At 39.9% G+C, this 22,729-nt stretch overlaps 1 protein-coding gene across 1 annotated transcript in view; it reads left to right on the plus strand.

The window, feature by feature from the left end:
• Positions 1–1,456: 1,456 nt before the first annotated feature.
• The window catches only part of LOC119412835 (guanine nucleotide-binding protein G(i) subunit alpha-2-like), a 66,109-nt gene continuing 44,836 nt past the window's right edge, over positions 1,457–22,729 (plus strand). Inside the window, exon 1 of the mRNA XM_037679871.1 lies at positions 1,457–2,184. Within this exon, the coding sequence (XP_037535799.1) occupies positions 2,067–2,184 (118 nt within the window). The 5' untranslated portion in view covers positions 1,457–2,066. The remainder of the gene's footprint in view (positions 2,185–22,729) is intronic.

The following is a 22,729-nucleotide window of genomic DNA, read 5'->3' on the forward strand; positions in this document are numbered from 1 at the left end:
TATATATATATATATATATATATATATATATATATATATATATATAAAGGTGTTTTAAACCCTTCCCACACTCTTGCAATATTCTAATCAATGTTTCTAAACTCTAAATGCTCTAAAAAATCACAATATGTCATGCTTTCTGCTCTCTGCCACCTGCAAGTGCCTTCGGCCACGCCCACCACTCTGCTCTGCGCAGAGAACAGCTGATCAGCTGCAGGCTGCAGCAGGAAGCTTATCCTGCAACTGTTTATTATTATTATTAATTTAAAATAATTTATTTTAAATAAAAATTCCATGCCGATCGTGTGGCTCATCCATCAATCAGCCAATTGTGTGTCATGTCCAATCTTATTTTGGAAAAACTGCGATAGAGCGAGTTCGCGATAAACGAACCGTGAAGTAGCGAGGAACTACTGTACTGCAAAATTTTACTCACCCGCTCTGCAGACCAGCAGCTCGGTTCCCGTTCTGCAGACCTACCCTGCAGCGACGAAGCCCACCGCCCCATCCAGGTTGATGTGCACGTGGATAATTGTGCTTCGGGAAGCTGCAGGAGTATTTGCGACTTTCTTGCCAGTTCTGTGAGATTAATAGATGGATCGTTACTTCTGACTTTGCATTGTAAAATTTTCCCTCCATTTTGGCAGAAACCATAGGCTGGAAGCACTGTTGGCTTGTGGGTAGTGTAGTTCTTTTGACTGGCTTATTGAAAGAAAATTACAAAATGACGGCACCTGTCCAAAGTTTTTTTTCGTTAACTTTTTATCCTGTACCGTCCCCATCATGTGAGTAATATTAAAGTTGACAATCGTGTGTTGTGTTACAATCTTGCGTTGAAAAACCGAGAAAGAGCGAGTCCGCGAAAGTTGAACCGCAAAGTAGAGGGACTAGTGTAAATAAATTCCTGTCGTACTTAAAATAGCTAGACCCATATGATTTTATACACACTATTTTTTATTTAATGAGAATAAAGTGATTATTATTGTTTTAATGCTACAGGATTTTTTGGAGTTCCAGCCTAAAATCGTTAAAGGTGTCTTTTAAAAGTATTTAAAGTTTTAAAGTCCCTTCATAGATTGTCAGTCACAGCTGCAAATGAATCTTGTTGAGCTATAGCCTACAACTGAGTATTGCAGTGACAATCAGAGAAAGCAAACCTCGCTGTTTTAAACAACACAAGCCTTAAAATTGAACAATTAAATGTTTATTGTGGTTTTTAAAGCAGCTGGTGGTTACAAGTTAACACTCACCCTGAAATGTATAATAACCAGAGTATGCCCTGACCTTAATCCCTCCTTTAAAACCACATTGTTGCAAGTCGTATCAACATAACAGGTCGAGGTGATAGATCTGAAAGGAGGCTGATTGTGCACACGCCGCCTGCTCGACGCGCCGTCAAGTGCGCCGTAGAGTAAATGGAGCGCAGCCCCTCTCGTTGAGGGTTGGGCCTTCAGCTGCTGGGCGGGAGAGGTGACGGCGGCGCTGTCTCGCGCACAGAGTGAACTTCACGGCGGCGTCAACGGGTGTGGCTTCAAACTAATAAATCTGTACGCGGGGAAAGAATGCGCGAGGGCTGTTAGGATTAAGTTTAAACAATTTATTATACATGTAGATTAAAAAAACAAAAGTGAAAAGGAGTGAGGGTGAGTCCGCTGCGGTGACCGTCAGCGTGGGATGTGTGCGCTCGTTTTTCAACAGCTGGAATACTTTTTTTGTTTGTTTTTAGCTGAACTTTGTCTTTTTTAATCTGCTTTGATGAGCCGCTGTGAGGACTAGTTGAGCTGTGCTTTTCTTTCCCCTGAAAGCTGACCAAGTGAAAGAGCCACTAGGGGAGTTTTTTTGTTGTTGGTGGATTTAAAAAAAAAAAAAAACACGTCGTTGAAGGAAATTACTTGTTTTCGCATAAATCTTCGTCGCAGCTCACCAAAAAAAAAGGAAGTCGTCTTGCTCAACTTCAGCTCCTGCTGTTGAACCAGAAGGGGGATTTCAGAGTCCGTCGTCATATTTTATTTTCTCCTGGTACTTTTGCCACTAAAGCTGCAGACCTGAAGCGAGCACTGGGAACCATGGGCTGCACAGTTAGTCAGGAGGACAAAGCTGCGGCCGAGAGGTCCAAAATGATTGACAGGAAGCTGAAGGAAGATGATGAGAAGTCGCAGAGGGAAGTGAAACTGCTGCTGCTGGGTGAGTACTTTGTCACAACTCTGCAGGAGTTGCTCCAAACTACAGCAGCATTTTGAGATGTGCATTTGTCTTTTTTTTTTTTAAACATGTTGGTGTGCCTTTTTTAAAAATAGTCTTAGACACACAACTGTTGTTTTGACAGTAAGTTTGGAGTAGCAACTCTGCAGAGTCCTGCCCAGTCTCACATGTGAGATTATTAGGATGGTTAGAGGGAGGGGCCAGTTTGAAAGTGGGTTTCTGCAGGAAAGTTATAGTTTATACCAATTTTGATAAGAATGAAAGCACTGAACTCTGCAGGCATGATACCTCCTTTAATTTGTGGAAAAATGAGTTGTGCATCCCACTTTGAAGCAATGAAGCATCCATTTTAAACGCTATTTTGTTGGATATGTAATTGGGACTTATTGCGTTTTTAAAATTAAAAACCTTTTTTTTTGTCCTTACTTTGACTTTAATCATGCTTCTGACCTTGTAATAGCAGTGGCGTCATTCGCATATTTACAGAAAATGCACAGATGATCCGCTCAAACTAGCCTTTTCTGTTGTGGGTTATAAAAACCAATTAGATTAAATTTCATGTTGGTGTCGGTCAAAGCTTCAAAGAGCCACATATGGCCCCAGAGCCGTGGGTTGCAGACCCCTGGTCTGGTTGATAATGAGTGGGCGGGTGTTGGGATGGAGGATGGACAGGCCTGGCTGCTCCCAGTTTAGAGCACAAACACGCAATCGGAAGCTTTAAAGAAGTGACTTTTTAATCTACTTTTGAAAGATCTTTTAATTTGTTGTCCAAGGATAGATTAATTCCTTTAAACCGGAGATACATGTGCAACATTACACAGTTCAGTATAAAAGGTAATATTGATCTTTTGTGCATAAAAATGAACTATCAGATGGTGCTCTTGGAGTTTTTCTGCTGAAACATGACGGCAAACATGTTTCCAGGAAGTCATCGTGACAAAATGTTTGCCGTGAGAAATTATCTGATAACAATTGTTTATTTATTAAGCTTTTTTTTTTTTTTTTTTAACTGTCCAAACAGAGGTCAAATTTTAGGAAGATGAGAACATTTTGACATTGTCCACCTCTTGTGTCCCTGGGCTGACATTTTTCAGTCTCCGAGCACGATTTAGTTTAAGAAACAGTCCGTCTCATGCATTTTAAAACGGTTCGTTATTTGTCGTCATCTTTCCTGCCAGAAAACAGAAAATTGATCTTGGATTGATGAACACGCAGCGAGTCTTTTTCGCCTGGATCCTTGGATAAGAGGTGGCTGGTTAAGTTGTGCCCTTGGTTTGAAGACTAATTACACCCTGGGCTCTGTGGAGCAGGATTTCACATCAGTAATTACCATCCGGTGCAGTCGGTGAGGGTGGAGCGAATTACAGGCGAGCTCTGAAGGGGAGATGAAAGTTTGTGTTTTTGCAGAGCAGTGTTTGCTCGTTATTTGTGCAGTTCTGGAAAATCATGTTCAGACTTGTTCCTGAAAATCCCTGCCATGTCTTAGAAATGATTTTAGTTTTAATAACAGTAATGAAGTTTAAAAAAAAAAGTGATTTCTTCCTTTAGGCTGATTAAAGCTTAATTTAAACCGATTCAGAAACTAAAGGATTGATGCACGATATTATCGACATGGTATCGTATCGGCCGAGATTATCGATAAAGTTAAATACATCAGCCATTCCATCAAAAATAACTCACTGATATAAAGTTTTATGTTAAATTTTAATTAAAGAAACTGTCAAGTATATATATTATTGCACTACTACTTATGTGTTTTTCACTTGTCACTTGTGGACAGGTTGAGTTTAGATTTGTGAAAGTTTACAAATTTGCACTGTTCAAGTGTTGTCATTGTGTTAGAGATTAAATGTCATGAATACATTTAACATTAAACATAATCCATGTTGAAGTGTTACATCATTTTCAGCTCCCTTTTTGGCATCTGTGTTTAGTAGCAGGCCAAACTGACAAAGATCATGCAGAATCATTAGTATTTTAATTCCACAGCAGAGAAAGCTGTGTAGTCTCTGTAAGTAGGTCTAGGAAAAAAATATTGGTATTAGGCCGGTCGCGATAAACAATAAATCAATTAATCTCATGATGAATAAAAATTATCAACCTCATTTTCATTTACCGACTTTATCGTTTCTTCGTGCGTCTCTCTGTGACGACACGGCTCAACTCCGGTGCTCTTCACTGACCCCTCCCTTTATCTCTTCTCTTTAAAAGCTGTTGTAACCGTTTAAAATTGCGTTTTTGAATCGTTAAAAGCAGCTAAGCTGAGAAGCTAAGCTACGAGCTAAGCTAACAGGCCGACCTCGGGAATAAACCTCCATCTTGTCCAGCTCCAAAATTCACGGTTGAAACCTGTGCCTTCGTGTAAAAAAGTTGTTTTTCTCTGCAAAAAGAAGCTGAGAACTTGTTTACGGATTTTTTTATTTAAACGTTTTGTGTGAAAAATGCTATGCTAAAGAGCCCAAATCACCGAGCATCCGCCATGTCAGCCCATGTCACATCAAGGGCCCTCCCTCCCATTTTTCTTAGAGACAAGCTGCTCAACTATCCATTCATTGGTTCAAACAGTTTTATACTGCCATCAGGTGGTCAAAAAAGGTACAACACGCCAAACGTTTTTTTTAAAATTTGATAATTATTGTTAAATTTCAAACAATATTATCGTTTATCACAATAATTTCTGAGACAATCGCCCAACAAAGTATGTTATCATGACAGACCTAATCGGTATTGTATCGGTTATCGGTCAAAAAAGTTTTAACATATTGGCATATCGGATATCGGCCAAAAATCCAATATTGTGCATCTCTATACAGGATACATTATTGCACCTTAGAGTCGCAGCTGAAACAACAGTTTAGCTCCTGGGTGGACGAAGGCTTCATGTCCTTTCAGAGGTGTCGCATCACTCCCAAGTTTTTATTTTTAAGATATTTGCTGCCGTCGGATTCTTCTGAACATCCAAGAAAAGTCTCAGTGCTTTTTTCTGAACAGAGATGATTTGTCTTGGAAATCGCAACTTTGAACAAATTCAGAAGAATTTCCCGTTTAAAAAAAAAATCATTCTAATTAAACAACTGGTAATAAATGGATAAATAAAGAAATGCTCTGATTCAGTCTTCATTCAACAAGTTGAGGAAGTCGTAACCACAGAAAAACTCATTAAAATGTTTCCCTGTTTCATATTTTAAATGATGTAAACGGCTAAATGTAATTAGACGTTTCCACGGTAACGGCTTTGGCCAAACCTCACCTTAAGGCGGCTGTGTGAGAGTGTGCTTTGTCTTGTCAGTTGTCCCCAGTAGAAGCCATTAGTTAATGTAGTGGTGAGGATTTCATGCTGTCAAGGCTCAAGCCTTCATTAACCGGGAGCTAACACTCACCCAGAGGCTTCTCTCCTGGTTTTTAGATTTTGATTGACGTCCAGCGTCCACTCTGTCCCTGAGATGGACCCATTTTGTTTGTGCAGGAATTTCCTTCTTTGTGTGTGTGTTTTTTAGAGCTTAGTGCAAAGGAGCATTTCTTGACGGCATGTTCTGCTTTGAATATGAGAGCAGCAGCATTTTGTCAAAAAAAAAAAAAAGATCTCAGCCTGATTCACTGTGTGCTCTGTGAATATGTAACTAATGTGCATGTGGTCGTAGCACTCTTGGTTGTAAACAGGCCCAACGGGAAGCACCGTTATGCAAATACTTTGGCACAGACTTGACAGACAGCGTACAGGCAGCCTGTGGGCACCGTCCAGAGGCATTTCCATTTAACACCGCTCCGTTAGCATTGCACTAAAAATGCATTCAATGCATGTGCAAGTTAAAAAAGGGGAATTCAAGCCTTTTTACCTCACCACTGTCCCACTGACTGGTCAGAAGTGAGAATTAAACCTGTTTGTCCAAACTGGAGCTGAAAAGTACAGATTGTGATATTGGAAAGTGGACGTTTTTTTTTGTTTTGGGTTCTTTTAACACCTGTTTCCATTGAGGCTTTTTTTTTATGGCATAATATACAGGCTATGTAATGTGCAACACACATTACAGACTCTGTTTATGACCGTCTCTCATGCAGCCGTGGCCTCGATTCTATAAAACAGTTTCTCGAGGTTACAGCAGTAATGCATGAACAGCCACTTGGCTGTTAATGTTGAAGCTGCAATTGAGAGTGTTACTTCTGTAGTGTTTTTATTTTGCACAGGTATTCTATCAAAGGAAAATAAAAAAAATTCGATTGAAGCATTAAAATATATTTTTACTTTGTGCGACATTTCCTTGAGGGCTGATTAATTGGCAAATGTATTTTTAGTTTGGCATCGTTAATATACTTCGTTTACTCTGGGTTTTTCGGGCCAAATAATTTCATTAGACCTGCCACATGTCTGTTATAAATCCTACCACTTTTGAAAAATCTTCACTTGGAGAACTTGGAAGTATTGCTGCAGCTGAAGTAAAAACCTTGTGTATTCTTTCTGATTTCATCGTGGTACAATGTTGTAGATTTCTGGCATGTGGGCCTCAGTTTGCTTGACTGACCTGCAAAAATGTGGGAATGCTCTTCTGTCAGAACCAGTTCCTTTCTCAATTTGTGCTTCGTGTCTTCTACAGTAGTTGTACGGATGGGAATTAAAACACACAGAAAACGCACCGTTTTGCTAAATGGGCAAATTGGCCCCGAATCACAAAATCTGCACAGTTTTAGCAGCATGTTAGTGCTGAGTTGAGTTTCAGCAGCGTTGTGTCTTTTCTTCAGTCATTTATTTACAGCGAACTGCAGACCGTCACATGTTCTCCTCCTGGTCAGCCCGTGTGGTCAGCGCTGCGCAGACACAGCACCTCCCTCTTATTAAAGTCCGAGGCAGAGCTTAAGTTGGTGTCAGGTGTAATTACGGTCATTTGATTATAGAGACCTGGGTTTCTTCTAAGAGAATTAGCCAAACTGACTTCCACGGGAACAAACGGCTGATTTTTCAGTATCTTCTCTCGCAGCTGAGGACACCTTTGCAGCTCCTCACATAATCCAATCTGATAAACACTTTGCTGCTTTCTTTTAACAGAAGAATATTGGCACATATGTATAAGACGCCTCACACCAGCAAACAAGTGACTTGATGGTGTTTACTCGACAGTCTGTGGCACAGCACTGACCAATTAGCTGTATGACGCACTGGACGGTGGTTCTGTGAACGTGTCTGTGAAAATGCAGAATATCCTGTAATTACAGGGAGCTCTCTGAAGATAAGACCTCCCTCTGCAGACTGCTCGTCTCACTGCGAGTCCACAGGGACTACTGTCTCTGCTCTGGAAACCTTGGTATCTTACTGCCTTAATTTCTGCATTTTATCCAGACTGAGCTGCCTTATTCTTGCACACTACCTCCACTGAAAAGCACTACTTGAGTTGTATTTGGACTCCCCCTCCTTTCTTTTTAATGGTATTGTGTATTATTCTACAGAATCCTGTCTAAAATTTCAGAAAAGTCATGCTCACATTCCCACAAATGCAGTAGTCCCTCGTTTATTGTGGGTGTTAGGTTCCTGCAACACCCCCCCAGGTGCTAAATGAAAATCCGTGAAGTAGCTACCTTGTTTTTATTTTAGTATTTATATTTTAAGGCTTTAGAAACCCTTCCCACACTTTTGCAATATTCTAAACTCTTTAAACCTACATCATTTTAACAACATACATACAGTACTGTATGTGTAGCGACTACATTTTACTCACCAGCTCTGCAGAACAGGAGCGGCTCTCGTTCCGCTCCGACTCTGTTCCGTTTCTGCAGACCTACTCTACAACAACGAAGCCCACAACCAATTTTCTAAACTCTTAAACCTACTAATTTTAACAACATACTTATATGTACAGTACTGTAGCTTCTAAATTTTACTTACCAGCACGTCCCCGTTTGGAAGTCCTCGTCAGCCGGTTGAAATTGATGGAAAAAGGTGCCGGTGGGCTCTGGATGGACCGCCGGACCTTCGGCCGCGCAAGTCCGTTGAGGGCTCTTCATGGGCCGGTTGAAAGAGCTAAAATGTGCCGGTGGGTTCCAGATGGACCGCTGGACCTTCGGCGTGCATGCGTCCCTGTTCGGAGGTCCACGTGGGCGGACAACCAACTCTCACGATTCCCAGATGTGTTTGGAGGTCTGGTTCGGTGGGTTCCGTGCGGCTTCTCTGCATCCGCTGGGCGCCAAAGTCACTGTAATTAGTGCCAAACTTTTTCCCAATCAGATCGAAGCTTTCTAGTTTTTCAGCAGAAGGAAATAGGGCTTCTGGGAAATGTAGTCGTTATGAGCAGGAAATACAGTGGCGGCTTACTGAGAGAAAACTACAAAATGGCGGCACCTGTCCGAAGTATTTTATTTTTCCATTCACTTTTTACTGTACAGTACTTTATCCAGTACTGTCCCAATCACGTAAGTAATATTACAGTTGACAATATGTGTCCTGTACAATTTTTTTGGTAAAACATTATGTACTGTACGTTCACAAACTGAGATAGAGCGAGTCTGTGAAAGGTGAACCGCAAAGTAGCGAGGGACTACTGTATTGTTAAATGATGGAGATGGTCCAAAACTGTGGAAAATGCATCTCAGCAGTGCTCGAAGACAAAAATATTTCAGTAGGTTTGGCACACATGGCGCCTACAAGTGCTTGACTCACTGTTGCATCTTTTGGTAGCGTTTACTGAAACTATATGAATATGAAGACATTAGACAGACATGGAAACCCGAGGTAAGGCTAAAACAAGAAAATGTGATTAATTTTGCAAAAGAATGAGTACAGACAATTTTTACAGATGTTTTTATTTCCTTTTTAAACTTTCAAAAATCAAGTTGTGGAAAAAATTGAATGAAAACCTGCATCGAGCTTTAGATAAACCACCAAAGTCTAGAGCGGATGTGCTTATAATAATAATAATAATAATAATAATTTATTGATTAAGCTGAGAATATGAATACTTTTAAACAAAAATTCAAAATCAAAGTGAAGGAACACAGTTTATCTTTCAACAGAAGAATGATTCAAAGTGCTCCACCAGCCTCCTGCTGAAAGAATCGTTTTCCCAGATGGCAATCAGTCTTAGAAGTGCCTCCCAGAGTCCTGACCCAAATGTCAGTGTGTGTCTATTTTACAAAGTATATAACTGAAAAAAGATGTGTACTTTTCATGCTGCTGTGTGAATATGCTGTAAGCTTTGGTGGTTGAAACATGGGAACAAGGGAAGCAAACTTCCTCTTGACCAATGTGTTTGTGTGGTTCTCATTAATAGATGCCATCTGCTTTTGGCGTTTAAATGTCCTACATTTTTTTAAGCCGCTGCATATTTATCCCTTGTAGATGGAGAAACCTTTCAATTTCAGCCCGAACGGGATCGTAGCTGTTCTGATGAAACACGACTGACCCCCAAAGTGCAGAATTCCTCCGAAGGCATCCCCAGAACAAGTCAAACTTGCCACTTGCTTATGTTTTCAGGGGCTTTAGGGTAAGGAGAGCTTGAGACTTTTTTTTTTTTTTTTTTTTTGGTCTAGGTCATTCAGCACGAGTGGAGTGAATCATTATCCTCGACCTCCCCTCCTACAATACATTTCCTTTTTCCTTTCCATTATAGGAAATGAGTTCACGAAATCTGTTCGCTTCATTCGCCTCCATTCTCTTTGGGTTATCCTGTCAATTTTCTGCACTGGAAGGTCCAGAGCTTCTGGACCCCCCAGGAGAAGGCTCTCCGTTTTATATGTCAGATTAGTTGAAGTCCACTTTAAAAAAGCAAAGGCTCTGGTTTTAGGTAGAGCCCCTGACTGGTTTGCACTGTTTGGTAGGTCCAAGTAATTAAGTATTGGGTGGGGGGGGAAAAAGTTCTGTAAAGCTCTCATCATGCAAAGCAAAGATGGAATCAGAGGCTGGACTGTAGTTCATATTCAACCAAGCAGAAGATTGAGCTTGTATGAGAAGGGGAACTTCACTTGAACACAAATGTCACTGATGTGCATGGTCGTCATGCTGCAATGATCTCGTCCTTTCAGCCTCTTCATTGTGTCTTAATGATGACGTGTCTTGCATTGTGTAGGAGAAGAAAAGAACAAAAACCATATGTGAGGGAATAGACGTGGCTTCTATCTGAGACTTTTACCAACATCAGGCAAAACGTCATCCCTGATCGGTGTGACCGTTAGGTGGCATTCTACCTAAAATATAAGCTCAAACTACCATACTTGCCGCCGTACACGTCGCTTCGCCGTATAAGTCACATCTATTATGCGTCACAGCTGACACGTCGCGCTTGTTATGCGTCATCACTGACCAACTGGAAACGTGGGCCGGTGTTGTGCCAAAAATCTATTGGCTGCCAAATGGCGGCCATGGGAACATGCACGGGAGGACTTTAACAAGAATTTAACAAGATCAACACTTAAAAACAATTATTTGTTTGCACAAAATTATAGTAAAGGTGTGTCTCAGTTGAACTTTTCCTTAATAAATGCACTTCAGTGGTCAAATCAGCTGCATTTCACCTGAGCGTCGTGACGAAATGTAGCCGATTTGATGTTTGCTCCAGGAGTTCTGGAGCGAGACGAAGGTGGTTTTGGTATGGCAAGCCAAGTCTCTCATTAATAGTCACTTTTACCTTTTCATGAGACACTTGGCATATTGCTCGAGGGCCCTCTAGTGACTGAAAATGGTAATGTTCAATATATTCAATGTCAGAATGAATGAAATCTTCAGATCTCAGCCAAAAATTGCGTTATAAGTATGGGGAAAAAACATAAATAAGTCTCTTCGGGGTATAAGTTGCAGGACTTGTTAATTTATGCAAAAAGGTGCGATTTACATGGTGAAAAATATGGTACTTGTAACCTCTTTGTGGTGTTATGTTGTTCTTTGTCACTTCTGTAGAGTTTTTTTTTTTTTTACTGTGAAGTTGAGATTTTTACTTTTAATTGTTATTCCTTTAAAAGTATGGAGTGATTGCAGGCCTCTGTTGGTGTTTGTTCGTCTGGTTTGTGAACTGTGGAGAAAGTACATCAAGTGAGCTGCCAAGCATAACTTGATCAGCAGGAGCCCATGGAAGGGGCTGAAAGATGTCGGCTTGGGTTCAGATGCCACACTGGGTGAGGGGATTGTTTTTTCATTTTTTCCCTTCATGGTGATTCAACTGTTGTGACAGCTGCACGGTCACATCTGTATTTAAAAAGATTGATTTATGATTGTATTGCCTGTGCTCATTACATGGTTGTTCTGCTACTGAATTTCCAAAAGAACATTTGCCGTACTTTTCTTGGTAATTCCTGATTCCAAGTTCAGATGGCACCTTTTAAATAAAACATCCCTCGACTTCGCTTTTCTTGTCACGTTGAGACGTCGTGTCACCCCAGTCTGTCCTTTCTACCATTTTTGATCAAGGCTGCAGACTGTTGCAGATGCAGCTGATGTCATTTCCTGTTTTGGCCCCTTACCCCCCCTTCTTGCTGTCACTTCCTCTTTTAGCTGGCTGCATGTAAAAGAAGTAAATGTTGGTTTGAATGGTGGAGGAAACCAGCACACCCATCCTGTGTCAGTTTCTCCGTGTCGGGCTGCAGACTGTAGGCACCAACATCTGTCAGGAAGGGTTTGACGAGTGGGAGAGTAGGGAGACTTGAATCAAATCTAAGAGTTTAAACAATATGTTAACACTTTTTTTTTATATAGAAAAGTGGTAACAACACTGATGATACTCAATAGTCAATGTAACAAATTATGAGGTGCAAGTAGTGTGTGCACTTTTGACATGTTTGCTGTGACTTTTAAGTTGATTTTTTAAACGTCATTCTAACCAATCATCACTCTGCTTTGAGCTTAACACAATCCTGAAACTGAAAACTAGGAGAGCAATAAATGTTTTGTTTTCTCTTCCCCTTAAAAAAAAGTTTTAAAACGGCAAGGAAGAACTCGAAAAGAGCTTTAAAGCCCAAATGTCAATAGTTCAAATCTGGCAGCAACGTTTGGTTTGTGTATCATGTGAGTGTTGTGTTTAACTGCAGTTTGTCACACACAAGCACGCACGCATGCACGCACGCATGGTGGTGCAGTTGGTAGAGCTGCCGCCTCTCAGCGAGCAGGTCGCCAGTTCAATCCTGGCCAGGGGTCTTTCTGGGTGGAGTTGGCATGTTCTCTCCGTGCATGTGTGTGTTTCCTCCGGATACTCCGGTTTCTTCCCACAGACCAAAAACGTGCATGTTAGGCTGATTGGTAACTCTAAATTGTCCCTAGATGTGAATGGTTGGTTGTCTCTGTGTGTCCTTGTGATGGACTGGAGACCTGTCCAGAGTGTCCCCCATCTCTTGCACATTGATTGCTGGACATGGACACCAGTGACCCTCGCAACCCAAAAAAGAATAATTAGATAAAGATAATGGATGGATGGATTAAATATCCTTGCAAAAGCTTGTCTTATTAGGGATGAAGGTTGGTAGAAGTTTGTTTTAGTAAATTAAATACTAATAATAACAGTATCCAAATTCGGTCTCCAGTGATCAGACACCAGTGTTTGTTGCGGCTCCTCGGACCGATGGGGTCTTTTGGATGAAGGGCGAGACGTTTTGACGGGGGGAGGCCGTCCAGAGGAGCTGACTTGGCTTTGTTGGATTTTTTTGCCTGGATTATTGAGCATGAACGTCGATGTTTTGAACTACTTTGGCCTCAGACGAGTCAGTGGGGGAGAGTGTGAACTCCAGTAACATCAAACTGGTTGACCCACTATGTGAAAGTGCTATACAGTATATAAGACTGTGTGTTGTGGCTCCTCAGACTGATGAAACTCTTATGAAAGTTATTAACGTACTTTATTTGTATATGAATGTCTCTGTTCAGTGCCCTGAGATGACTTCTGTTGTGACTTGGCGCTATATTCTATGTTCTAGAATTGCGCCGCTCAAGGTGGCTGCATGTTGGAGCAGCTCTGTTACTTTCATTCTGAGATTTTGCTTTTGGAAACTTTAATTCCTCTTTTTCTGGATGTAAACCACATTTTTTTGGATGATCGTTTCCTCTGGTATCTGATGCTGTTCATCTGGAAGGATTTTTACTGAAACATTTTTAGTTTGAGACATTTGTTATGATGCGTAACTATAGCAACAAGGCAGTTTTCTACAACCAACAGCGGCTGATTAACATCTCAAAAGCTCAAATAATATCTCAACTACAGCCCCACATCTCAAATGAGTTGAAAAGGATGTTCTGTGGATGTATTCTCATCTACCTGCCAGCTGTGCTCGAGTGCCTGACCACTGAGATCCAGGAACTAGCAGGAAACACGGCTCATGACAGCGGAAGGACAGGATCGTCCCTCGGCACCTACAGTTGGCTGTCCGCAGCGACGATGATCTCGGCAGACTACTGGGAGGAGTGGCCATCGCACTGGGAGGAGTTCTGCCCAGCATTCAGATGGTCCTACAGCCCGAGGGAACCGAGAGGCCAGCTGAGTCTGGGTGAACGGATTGGACGGCATCTGCAGCCAGTTTCTTAGGATCCACTGTGGGATGGACCTTTACAAGAGATCCTTCCTGCCTACAGCCATCAGTATCTATAACATCTCTTAATGAAATGAAGATAACGAGTTACAGCAACAAATAATTTCCCTCTGGGATTAATAAAGTATTTTTGAATTTAATTGAATTGAATATAAATAAACTGAACTGAATTGGATTCAGTTTGAGTATGCTGAGTATGTGTTTTAAGACCATAGGCTTAAGAGTTTCATTTGTGATTAATCTTATAGTTAGGGTTAGCGTGTTATGCTGCTATAGACTTGGACTACTGGAGGACAAACTGACCTCATTTCCTTAAATGAATTGTTAAAATTGAATAGTTTTCATTTGGTATTATTTCTATCTTAACATGTGATTCTTGACCTGCCATTGTGTATCTGTTCCTCCTTCCTGTTCCTATCAAACCCAGCTGGTCAAAGCAGATGGCCACTTGTCCTGAGCCTTGTTCTGCTAAAGGTTTCTTCCTCATGAAGGAGTTTTTCCTTTCCACTGTCGCCTTTGTGCTTGCTCAAGATGAAATTCAAAGCAGTCTGCTTCTCATATAAATACTGTAAACTTATTTTTTATATACAAGAATGTTTCTTAGGACTTCTGTTGTGACTGTGCAGAATATAAATAAACTGAATTGAACTGAATTGAAAATTTAGTTAAGTTATTTTGTTTCTTTTATACAGAATTGTGACTTATAATGGGGCTGATGGTGTCGACTTCCAAACCCAGCATTACGATATTGATTTACTTACAAGATTAAACTATAAAACTGTGCTGTAAATATTGAGCCAGTTATTACATACACAGTATTAGTATTTTTTTGCATGTTTTATTAGTTTTTTTTAATTAATCCTTGTGAGATTTAATGCCACAGTAGTATTGAGTTATTATTTCTACATGTGGCATCTAATTAACTCGAGAGAGGGGAACCAACAAAAAAAACTTCACACATCTGGCTCTTACTGGCAAATGTTTTAAAATTGAACAAGAGAGAGCCATTTTATGGAGAAAAGGGAGGTGGAATACATATTTATAGCCAAAGTTATTGCCAGTTGTCATCAACGTTATCTTAAAAGGAATGAGCAGAAAAAGGCTGACTCAGCTGCAGCTGTTCGTTGATGGGCCCTCCAGGAAGTTTCTAATCAAGCCTGTTGGCGATTAAACGGCTGCTGTTGCACGTGCATTTGATTGTGTGTTTGAGCGTTTAATCTTTTATCAAACAGCAGTGTGTGTGCAGTGCGCTCCATCTGTGCGCTTATTTTGTGTTTACACACAAAACAAACTTCGAACGCTCATGGTAGAGGTAACCTCGTCCACCACCCAGTTTCTATCTTGTTTTTTTTTTTGTTCTTTTCCGTGTTTAAAGTTAAAACAAACGACGTAGCAGTAGTAGGTACTTAATGCAAATGTGGAAAAATTCCCAGGCGTGATAGGTTCCACTTAAACAGGGTTGCTTTCCTTGAAATGATTTCAGCAGTAATGATGCATGTTGTGTTGACATACCGTACTTGCTGAAAAGTTTGAGTTTTGAAACTGCACAACCCGTCCATGTTTCGTACACAGAACCCAGAAAAACAACAATAGTTGCTGGATATGAGGAATTTCAATGCACAATAATGACTTTTTGGAGTTAAAAATTCTGTACAAACAACAAAATATACTTTGGGCTGTGCTTTTACATCATACTAACTATACTAATGTACACATTTGTTATCAGGCTTTTTGTTTTTGCTTTTTAAAATTGAATAATTAAAAGTACAACACCAGCGCCTTTGTTGGGTGGGGAGTTGGGAAGGACAGTCCAGAAGGTATCAGTGCTTGTGTCCAGTATTCTTATAATGTTGCAGAGAAAGTAAAACGGTTTCAATGCCCATGTCTCCCAGTGAACTACTAATCTTAGCTGCAAGCATTAATAACAATGGAGGACTAAACAAGGTTATCTGAGATAACCTTGTGTGTTCTTTGATTTTCTACCTTTGAATTTTCTGTGGAAGTCCTGCAGGTTGTAACCAGGTACATAAAAGCCGGGTGATAAAACGATAATAAAGTAATAAATGCAACACAAATGATACAATGAAGCAACAGTAAGACGCAACAGATTTGCATTATAATATCTTCTCACAGACGGGTAAGGAGTGTATTGTTTTATTTGTGCTTCAAAATACCAGTGTTATAAATGTATAAAAAAAGACTTACATGAAATGTGTTATTCTTAGGAAGATTCAGAATCAATATACAAAGATAAACTTAAAAAAAAAAAAGTTTGACTTCTTGTTGTGCCAGATTTCATTCAACTTGATCCAGGCTGCGTTATGTTAGTACAGTAGGTTGCTGCTGAGGTCGACTCTCACAACCTTCGGTGTTATAAATCTGTAAACGGCAGATTCTGTTGGAATCATAGCTACTCCCAACTAACCCTGACTTAACTTTAAACTGTCCAGAGGACCTGACTTAACTTTAAACTGTCCAGAGGACCTGGCTTAACTTTAAACTGTCCAGAGGACCTGGCTTGACTTTGTTAGATTTTTCTCCCTGGATCTTTGAGCATGAATCAGGACACTCGTACTACAATTCAATGGAAAATTGGTTTTGGTACTCAGCTTTATCCCTTCCAAAACAAAAAAGAATACTGGTATTTCATTTTGTGACAACGATTGTTAGTTCATGGATTGGCCCATTGTACTATAACCAACTATACTGAACTATATATATATATATATATATATATACTAACTATATTGAACTATAACTAAAGTACAATTTTCTTTTAACTCAAAAGATTTTCCCTCAGGCTTACATCTGAATTAATGCATCAGCTGTATTCATTCATACCTATCTGTTCACCACAGACTCGTGTTCGGGCTGGGGTGCACCAATAAATCGGCCGGCCGATTTATCAGCCCCGATTTCCTTAATTTTGGGAAATCGGCCGATAATTGTACGAGAAACCGATTTTACAGATTTTTTTTTAATTTTTTTTAATTTTTTATTTTTTTATTATTATTTATTTTAGTTTTAACAACAATTGTCTGAACTTCCTTTATATTTCAGAGCACTACCTCATGGCCAGTTAAAACAAGTTTGTATTGTTTCTAGGATATTGTTCAAGGGTATGATTTTCAATAAAATAAGATGGAAAATTGAAGGTGCATTGTGACCTTATAACACCTGACAGTGTCGCTTATAAAACAAAATCGGAATCGGCAGCTCAGACTTTGTAGAAATTGGTGATCGGCCAGAAAACTGCAATCGGTGCACCCCTAGTTCGGGCTGCTGTTGTTACACCATATTGTTTTACATTATTAGTGTTTAGTGTATATCTTAGATCTTGTAGCATACTGTTTAGCATATACAGTATCTTAGTGTATGTCTTAGATTCTTATATACCGTTTCTTTTTATACTTTATATTTGTGCTATTTTTGGATGTAACTGGGACCCAGAGTACATCATTTCGTTCCGCCTCATGTACCACATGTGATGCGAATGACAGTAAACTTGAACATGTACTAATGACTGGCTTTGTTTTGTTTGCTTAAAGCTGGCGCTCTGGTAGACTGTAGGTCGTTATTCTATAAGTGCATATTTTTGTCAAAAATGTAAAATTTTAATGATATGCACAGTGCCTGCTAGAACATAAAGTTTCTGCCAGAGTGGCTGGTTCTTTATTCCATCTTTTGTTTTCATTTCTGTGTGTTGGCAACAGTGGAGCTGAAACAGATTCCTACAAGTTTTCTCCTCAGGAAATTGAAGATATAGTTTACAGAAAACTCATCACTTTTCAGTTCAGTTCAATTCAAAAACTTTATTTATCCCCGGGGGCAATTAAAAAAGGCACGTAGAGCACACATAAAAATAAATACAAGATAAAAATGCATGAATAGAAGAAAGTGCAATATGCATTAGCAAGGGGCTAATGCAGATATGCACTTGGTCCCTTTACGAACCTTATTCCAGCTGGAGCAGAGGTCATGTGATGCATTTTGAATCTGTATGCTGAATTTGATCACTTGTCCCACAAGCTAGTCACTGCACAAGGTCTTTTCAGGGTCAACTTTGCCAGTGATGATGTGTGCATCACCAGTTCTGATGATAACCTGCTACAATCTATACCGCTGAAGTCTATCTTAAAGAGTCTTGAGGAAGTTAAACACTGGATCAAGTAACATGTATCTGCACAATATGTAATTATGTTTAGTAAGTTTAGTATTCTCTTTTAAAATGGATCTTTGCAGTAATAACTCAACGGAACTTTAAAAACAAAGCGATTTAAGTTGCATTCCTTTAAAACAAGTAGGGGCTTGTGAGTCTGATGTAATGAGTTTTGTTGACTTCAGACGTCTCACATTGGTTAGCGTTAGCTAACAATTGACAGCAGTCACCTGCAAAGTGAAGATGCAGTCTTTAACATAGTTTTAGTAGACTGTAAATGCATGGAAAAAAGAAGCCACTGAGGCTGCTGCTCCAGATTTAGGTTTCGCTTCTGTGAATTATTGGTACAATCATTCATTAACTTTGTGACCTCATTGCTTGTACCCTGAAGTTAACCAACGCAGGACTCCTGAAACCAACGAACTTCATGACATCACACTCATAAGATATTGTCCTACTGGTTCAAGAAAAACAACTTAAACTGCCTTTCATTTAAAGTTTTAGCTGTAAAGCTATAAGGATTTTATATAGAATAGTAGACCAATTTACAAAAAATGACAGATTAATCTAGTGTTATCTCTGCAAGTGTATTACAGGGGTATGGGCAATGTCTGTGAAGTCAGCTGAAGGCATATGAACAGTGTCATGTGGATTTAATTTAGATTCAGGTTCAGATTTAAACAAAAAAGACTTGGGCAAAGAAGACGTGATAAAGTAACATGGTGCACGCAAAGATTCATGATACACACTTGTAAAAATGTGAATTTCTTCTGATCTAAGGGACGCGAAACCTCTGCCAATCAGACTTGAGCATCAAAGAACATATTATTAAGCATTACTGAGCATACCTCCTGTCCTGATGCAGTGGATAAGCAGCTGATCATTGAAGCAGACTATAAATGGTAAACCTAAAAGAACATGCCTCTGGGAGAGGACACACATTACAGTAGCTGGTTTTCCATTGCTGCCTTTGTTTTTAAGTTTGCATTTAGACAATTCAAATTATGAATGGAAATAGCTGCACAAAAAGGTTTTACATTAAGTTTAGCCTGTGCTGACGAGGGCTTGTGCATTAGAGGGACATGGGAACAACTTTTATGCATTGTGCATGACATTCACAAAGAAGAGGTGAGGTTGGATTTTGGGACGGGGGACATTGCATTGAAGCTTTAGCAGCATGCAGCTGAGCTTCTGGCAAGAACACAGCACTGAGGGCTTTATTGTGATTTGTAATTATGTGGTTTTCAGTGGGGCCTCAGTTTAGTGTGCTCCCACACTGGGGCTTCTTTTTTTAGCCCAGGACTACCGAGTAGGAGAACAGAGAAAGGGTGGGACCTGACTGTTGCTGTTAATACGGGGATGCTCAGACTTGACCACAGCTCCAGGGATTTTGAGTGTGGAGCCGATGGGCAAGCACCCAGACAGAATAATTGACATTCAAATTAAGATGGCACATGCATTAAAAAAAGAGAGACACAACTTCCTCTTTTCCTTCCATTTTCTGTCTGGAGTCTGAGTGTTAAGTACATTTAAACTGGCCTCTTTGCATTTTGTAGGATCAGAAAAAAGGACTTCCATGACTGAATAAAAATAAAACTACAGTACAAAAACAGACTGTATTGAGGATGACGACACCAGAAACTTATCAGTAATTGTACCGTTGACCGTATTTCAAACTTTTCGCAGATTGAGAGATGGGGACCGTTTCCTCAACTTTTAGAATATTTTAAGGTTTGTGTTGCTTTTGGTACCAACTTTTCCTCGGCCACGCAAGCTTCTGTGGAATCATAGGAGGAAGCAGACAGTTGTGTGTTTATTTGAATCTGAGAGAAAGAAATGATTGTTTCATGTCAGATGAGGTCAGATGTCACCATTATGTGCATGTATGAAAATTTCAATTCAATTTCAATTCAGTTTATTTATACAGGGCCAAGTCACAACAGAAGTCATCTCAGGGCACTGAACAGAAACATTCATATACAGGTATATATAAAAAACAAGTTAACACTTTCTATCAGAGGAGCAGCATGCTCGCAGAACTCTCAACTTGAGCAAGCATGAAGGCGACAGTGGAAAGGAAAAACTCTTTCATGAGGAAGAAACCTTTAGCAGAAAATGGCTCAAGACAAGCGGCCATCTGCTTCAACCAGCTGGGTTTGAGAGGAACAGGAAGGAGGAACAGATACACAATGGCAGGTCAAGAATCACATGTTAAGATAGAAGTAGTACCAAAGGAAAACTATTCAATTTTAACAATTCATTTAAGGAAATGAGGTCAGTTTGTCCTCTAGAAGTCTAAGCTTAAGTCAGCATAACAAGCCAACCCTAACCATAAGATTTATCAAAAAAGAAAGTCTTGAGTCCAGTCTTAAAACTGGACAATGTGTCAGCCTCATGGACAGAAACTGGAAGTTGGTTCCACAAGAGAGGAGCCTGATAACTGAAAGATCTTCCTCTCATTCTGCTTTTGGAAACTCTAGGAGCCACAAGTAAGGCTGCAGTTTGAGAGCAAATTGCTCTTTTAGGAAAATATGGAACAATAAGATTCGTAATGTAAGATGGAGCTAGGTTGTTGAGGGCTTTATAGGCTAGAAGTAAGATTTTGAATTATATTCTGGACTTGACAGGGAGCCAATTGGAGATAAGCTAAAACTGGTGAGATATGATCTAGGGATCTGGCAGCAGCATTTTGGATTAACTGAAGACTTTTTAACTAAGTATTTGTACATCCAGATAATAAACCTTTGCAATAGTCCAGTCTAGACGTGAATGAGGTGACTGATGAAGAGGGCGGTGAAAGAATGGGTTTAGAGATAACAGAGGAACTTAGTGTTGGTGTGTGTGTTCCGTCTTTTTGTGGTAGAAGCTGTTGATTTAAAGAGCAGACGACTGTGAAAAAGTGCACAGCTAAACTCTCAGCCTGTAGTTTTATGCCTGGATGCCTGTTTAAAGTTCTGGTTTACAGTTTAGGACATTTATTGGACCACTTATCTGAAATGAGCTTTGATGTTTATTATGATTTTCTTCTTACTCATCAGACTTCGGAAGGTCGAATGATTTTACGCTGAACTTATTAAAGAAAAACCTGTGTGGTGAGACCTTTCAGTGTCTAAACTTGTGATATAGAGCTTCTTCCCACTCACTGTGAAAGCAGACCAAGCTAAAGGCAGAAGCCCGTGCACTGACTCAGACCTGCCCACAAACGCTGCCAGTTGCAGCAGGTTGGTTTCCTGTTTTGCTGTTTTTTTTTCTTAACCTCCATTTTTTTTTTTTTCTCCTCCATGATGCATTGCACACATCCAGTCCTGCAACTTGCGTACAAAGACATCAGATCAGATTGAAAAGATAAGTCTGGCTAAAACGTTTTATTCTTGCAGGTAAAATTTAAATTGATAATCGGAGATAGGAGCTTCACTCCATTCCCACATTCTTTCTCAAGCACACACGCTGTTCTATAGCAGAGGCTCATTATTTAAGTTTCAGTGGATTATTGGCAGTGTGGTGAAAAATATCCTGACCTTTCCAACCTAGTTTGATTAGAGACTGAGGGGAAATGAGGCCTCGATACAATGGCAGCTTCTGGGGAGGGCCTTGCTCCGTTCTCTAGGGGACTTTAAATACAGCTTTCCTGTCTTTACAGGAGAACTGTTTGGTTAACACTGTAACCTCTGAATTACGGTGCAGCTCAGCCCAGGCACGTGTGTAATCCTGCTGTTTTTCCAAGCTGTGTGTTGCTGCATTTTACTGACTACACTTTATATTGTAGTTTGTGTTCAGAGTCTGGATTTCAAGTGTCGAAACCAGGCGAGCCAGAGTTTGCTCTGCGTTACAATCGATTTGGTTTCAGTGTCTTTAATTTTTATAACTATTTAATAATTGTAGAGGTTTTTGGCATGTGTTGCAGATAGAAAGTCCAAAAAAATATGCATGTTTAGGCTGACTTCAGAGCCCGGCAGAAAACCTTCCCTTGAAATATTTTTACTTTGAAAGAAATCTGTGATCTCATCGGGATTGACCTCGCTATAGAAAGGTTAAAAAAAAAAAAAAGTCAGTAAGTGGATACTAAAAGAAGTGACTTTTGAGATGAAGCAGAAATGGACATAATCCAGTGCAAAAGTGTGTGCAAGAACCAACTTGGGGAACAGGAAGTGCAGGGCGGGGCTCTTCAGCTCGTTTCCTGTGAGGCAGGAAGTGAACGGAGTCGGACTGTAGAAGTTATTACTCTGTGTGGCAGCTGTTCAAAGAAAACAAAGTTCATTGATGCCTCAATCTTTTCCACTAACTTGATACTTGATTCTTGTTAGAATACCACATATATTTTTGTCCGGTCAGCAACTGTGCTGAACAGAGAAACTGTCTCTGAAATGATCTTCTGCAACTGTGAGGCAACGCCACGAACAACCAGAGCAACGGCCATTGCCACAAAACGTTCTGTAGTTTTATTGGTTTAGTCAGCAGTATATTGTTGTTTTTTTTGTTTTTTTTGCAGTGGTAATGCCGAGATAAACAAGTGTTATGTTGTTTAAAAGAAAATAGAACTAAACTGATCTGTTTAGTAGAAAAGAAAAGAGACATAAAAGAGCACAAAGATGGATGACTCAACTGTTAGATTCAGGTTTTTAATATTGTTGACATTAGGCTCTGGGTTGGTATTTGCTCCTTTTCTGTTTTAAGTTCAGATATAAATACACATTTACACACTTTCAGGGACTGATCCTGACTTCAGATCAAATTTCCTTTGTTATTATTTGTCTATTACCTGCAAGATCACAATAACTGCTACTTGTGGGAATTTAAGGGTCCCACTGCAAAAAATGCCCAAGACAAGACTGTTTACCGGTGTGTGTGTATGTGTATGTGTATGTGTATATATATATA

Source organism: Nematolebias whitei, chromosome 7 (genome assembly GCF_014905685.2).
Source record: "Nematolebias whitei isolate Nwh7 chromosome 7, NemWhi1, whole genome shotgun sequence".
NCBI classification, from domain to species: Eukaryota; Metazoa; Chordata; class Actinopteri; order Cyprinodontiformes; family Rivulidae; genus Nematolebias; species Nematolebias whitei.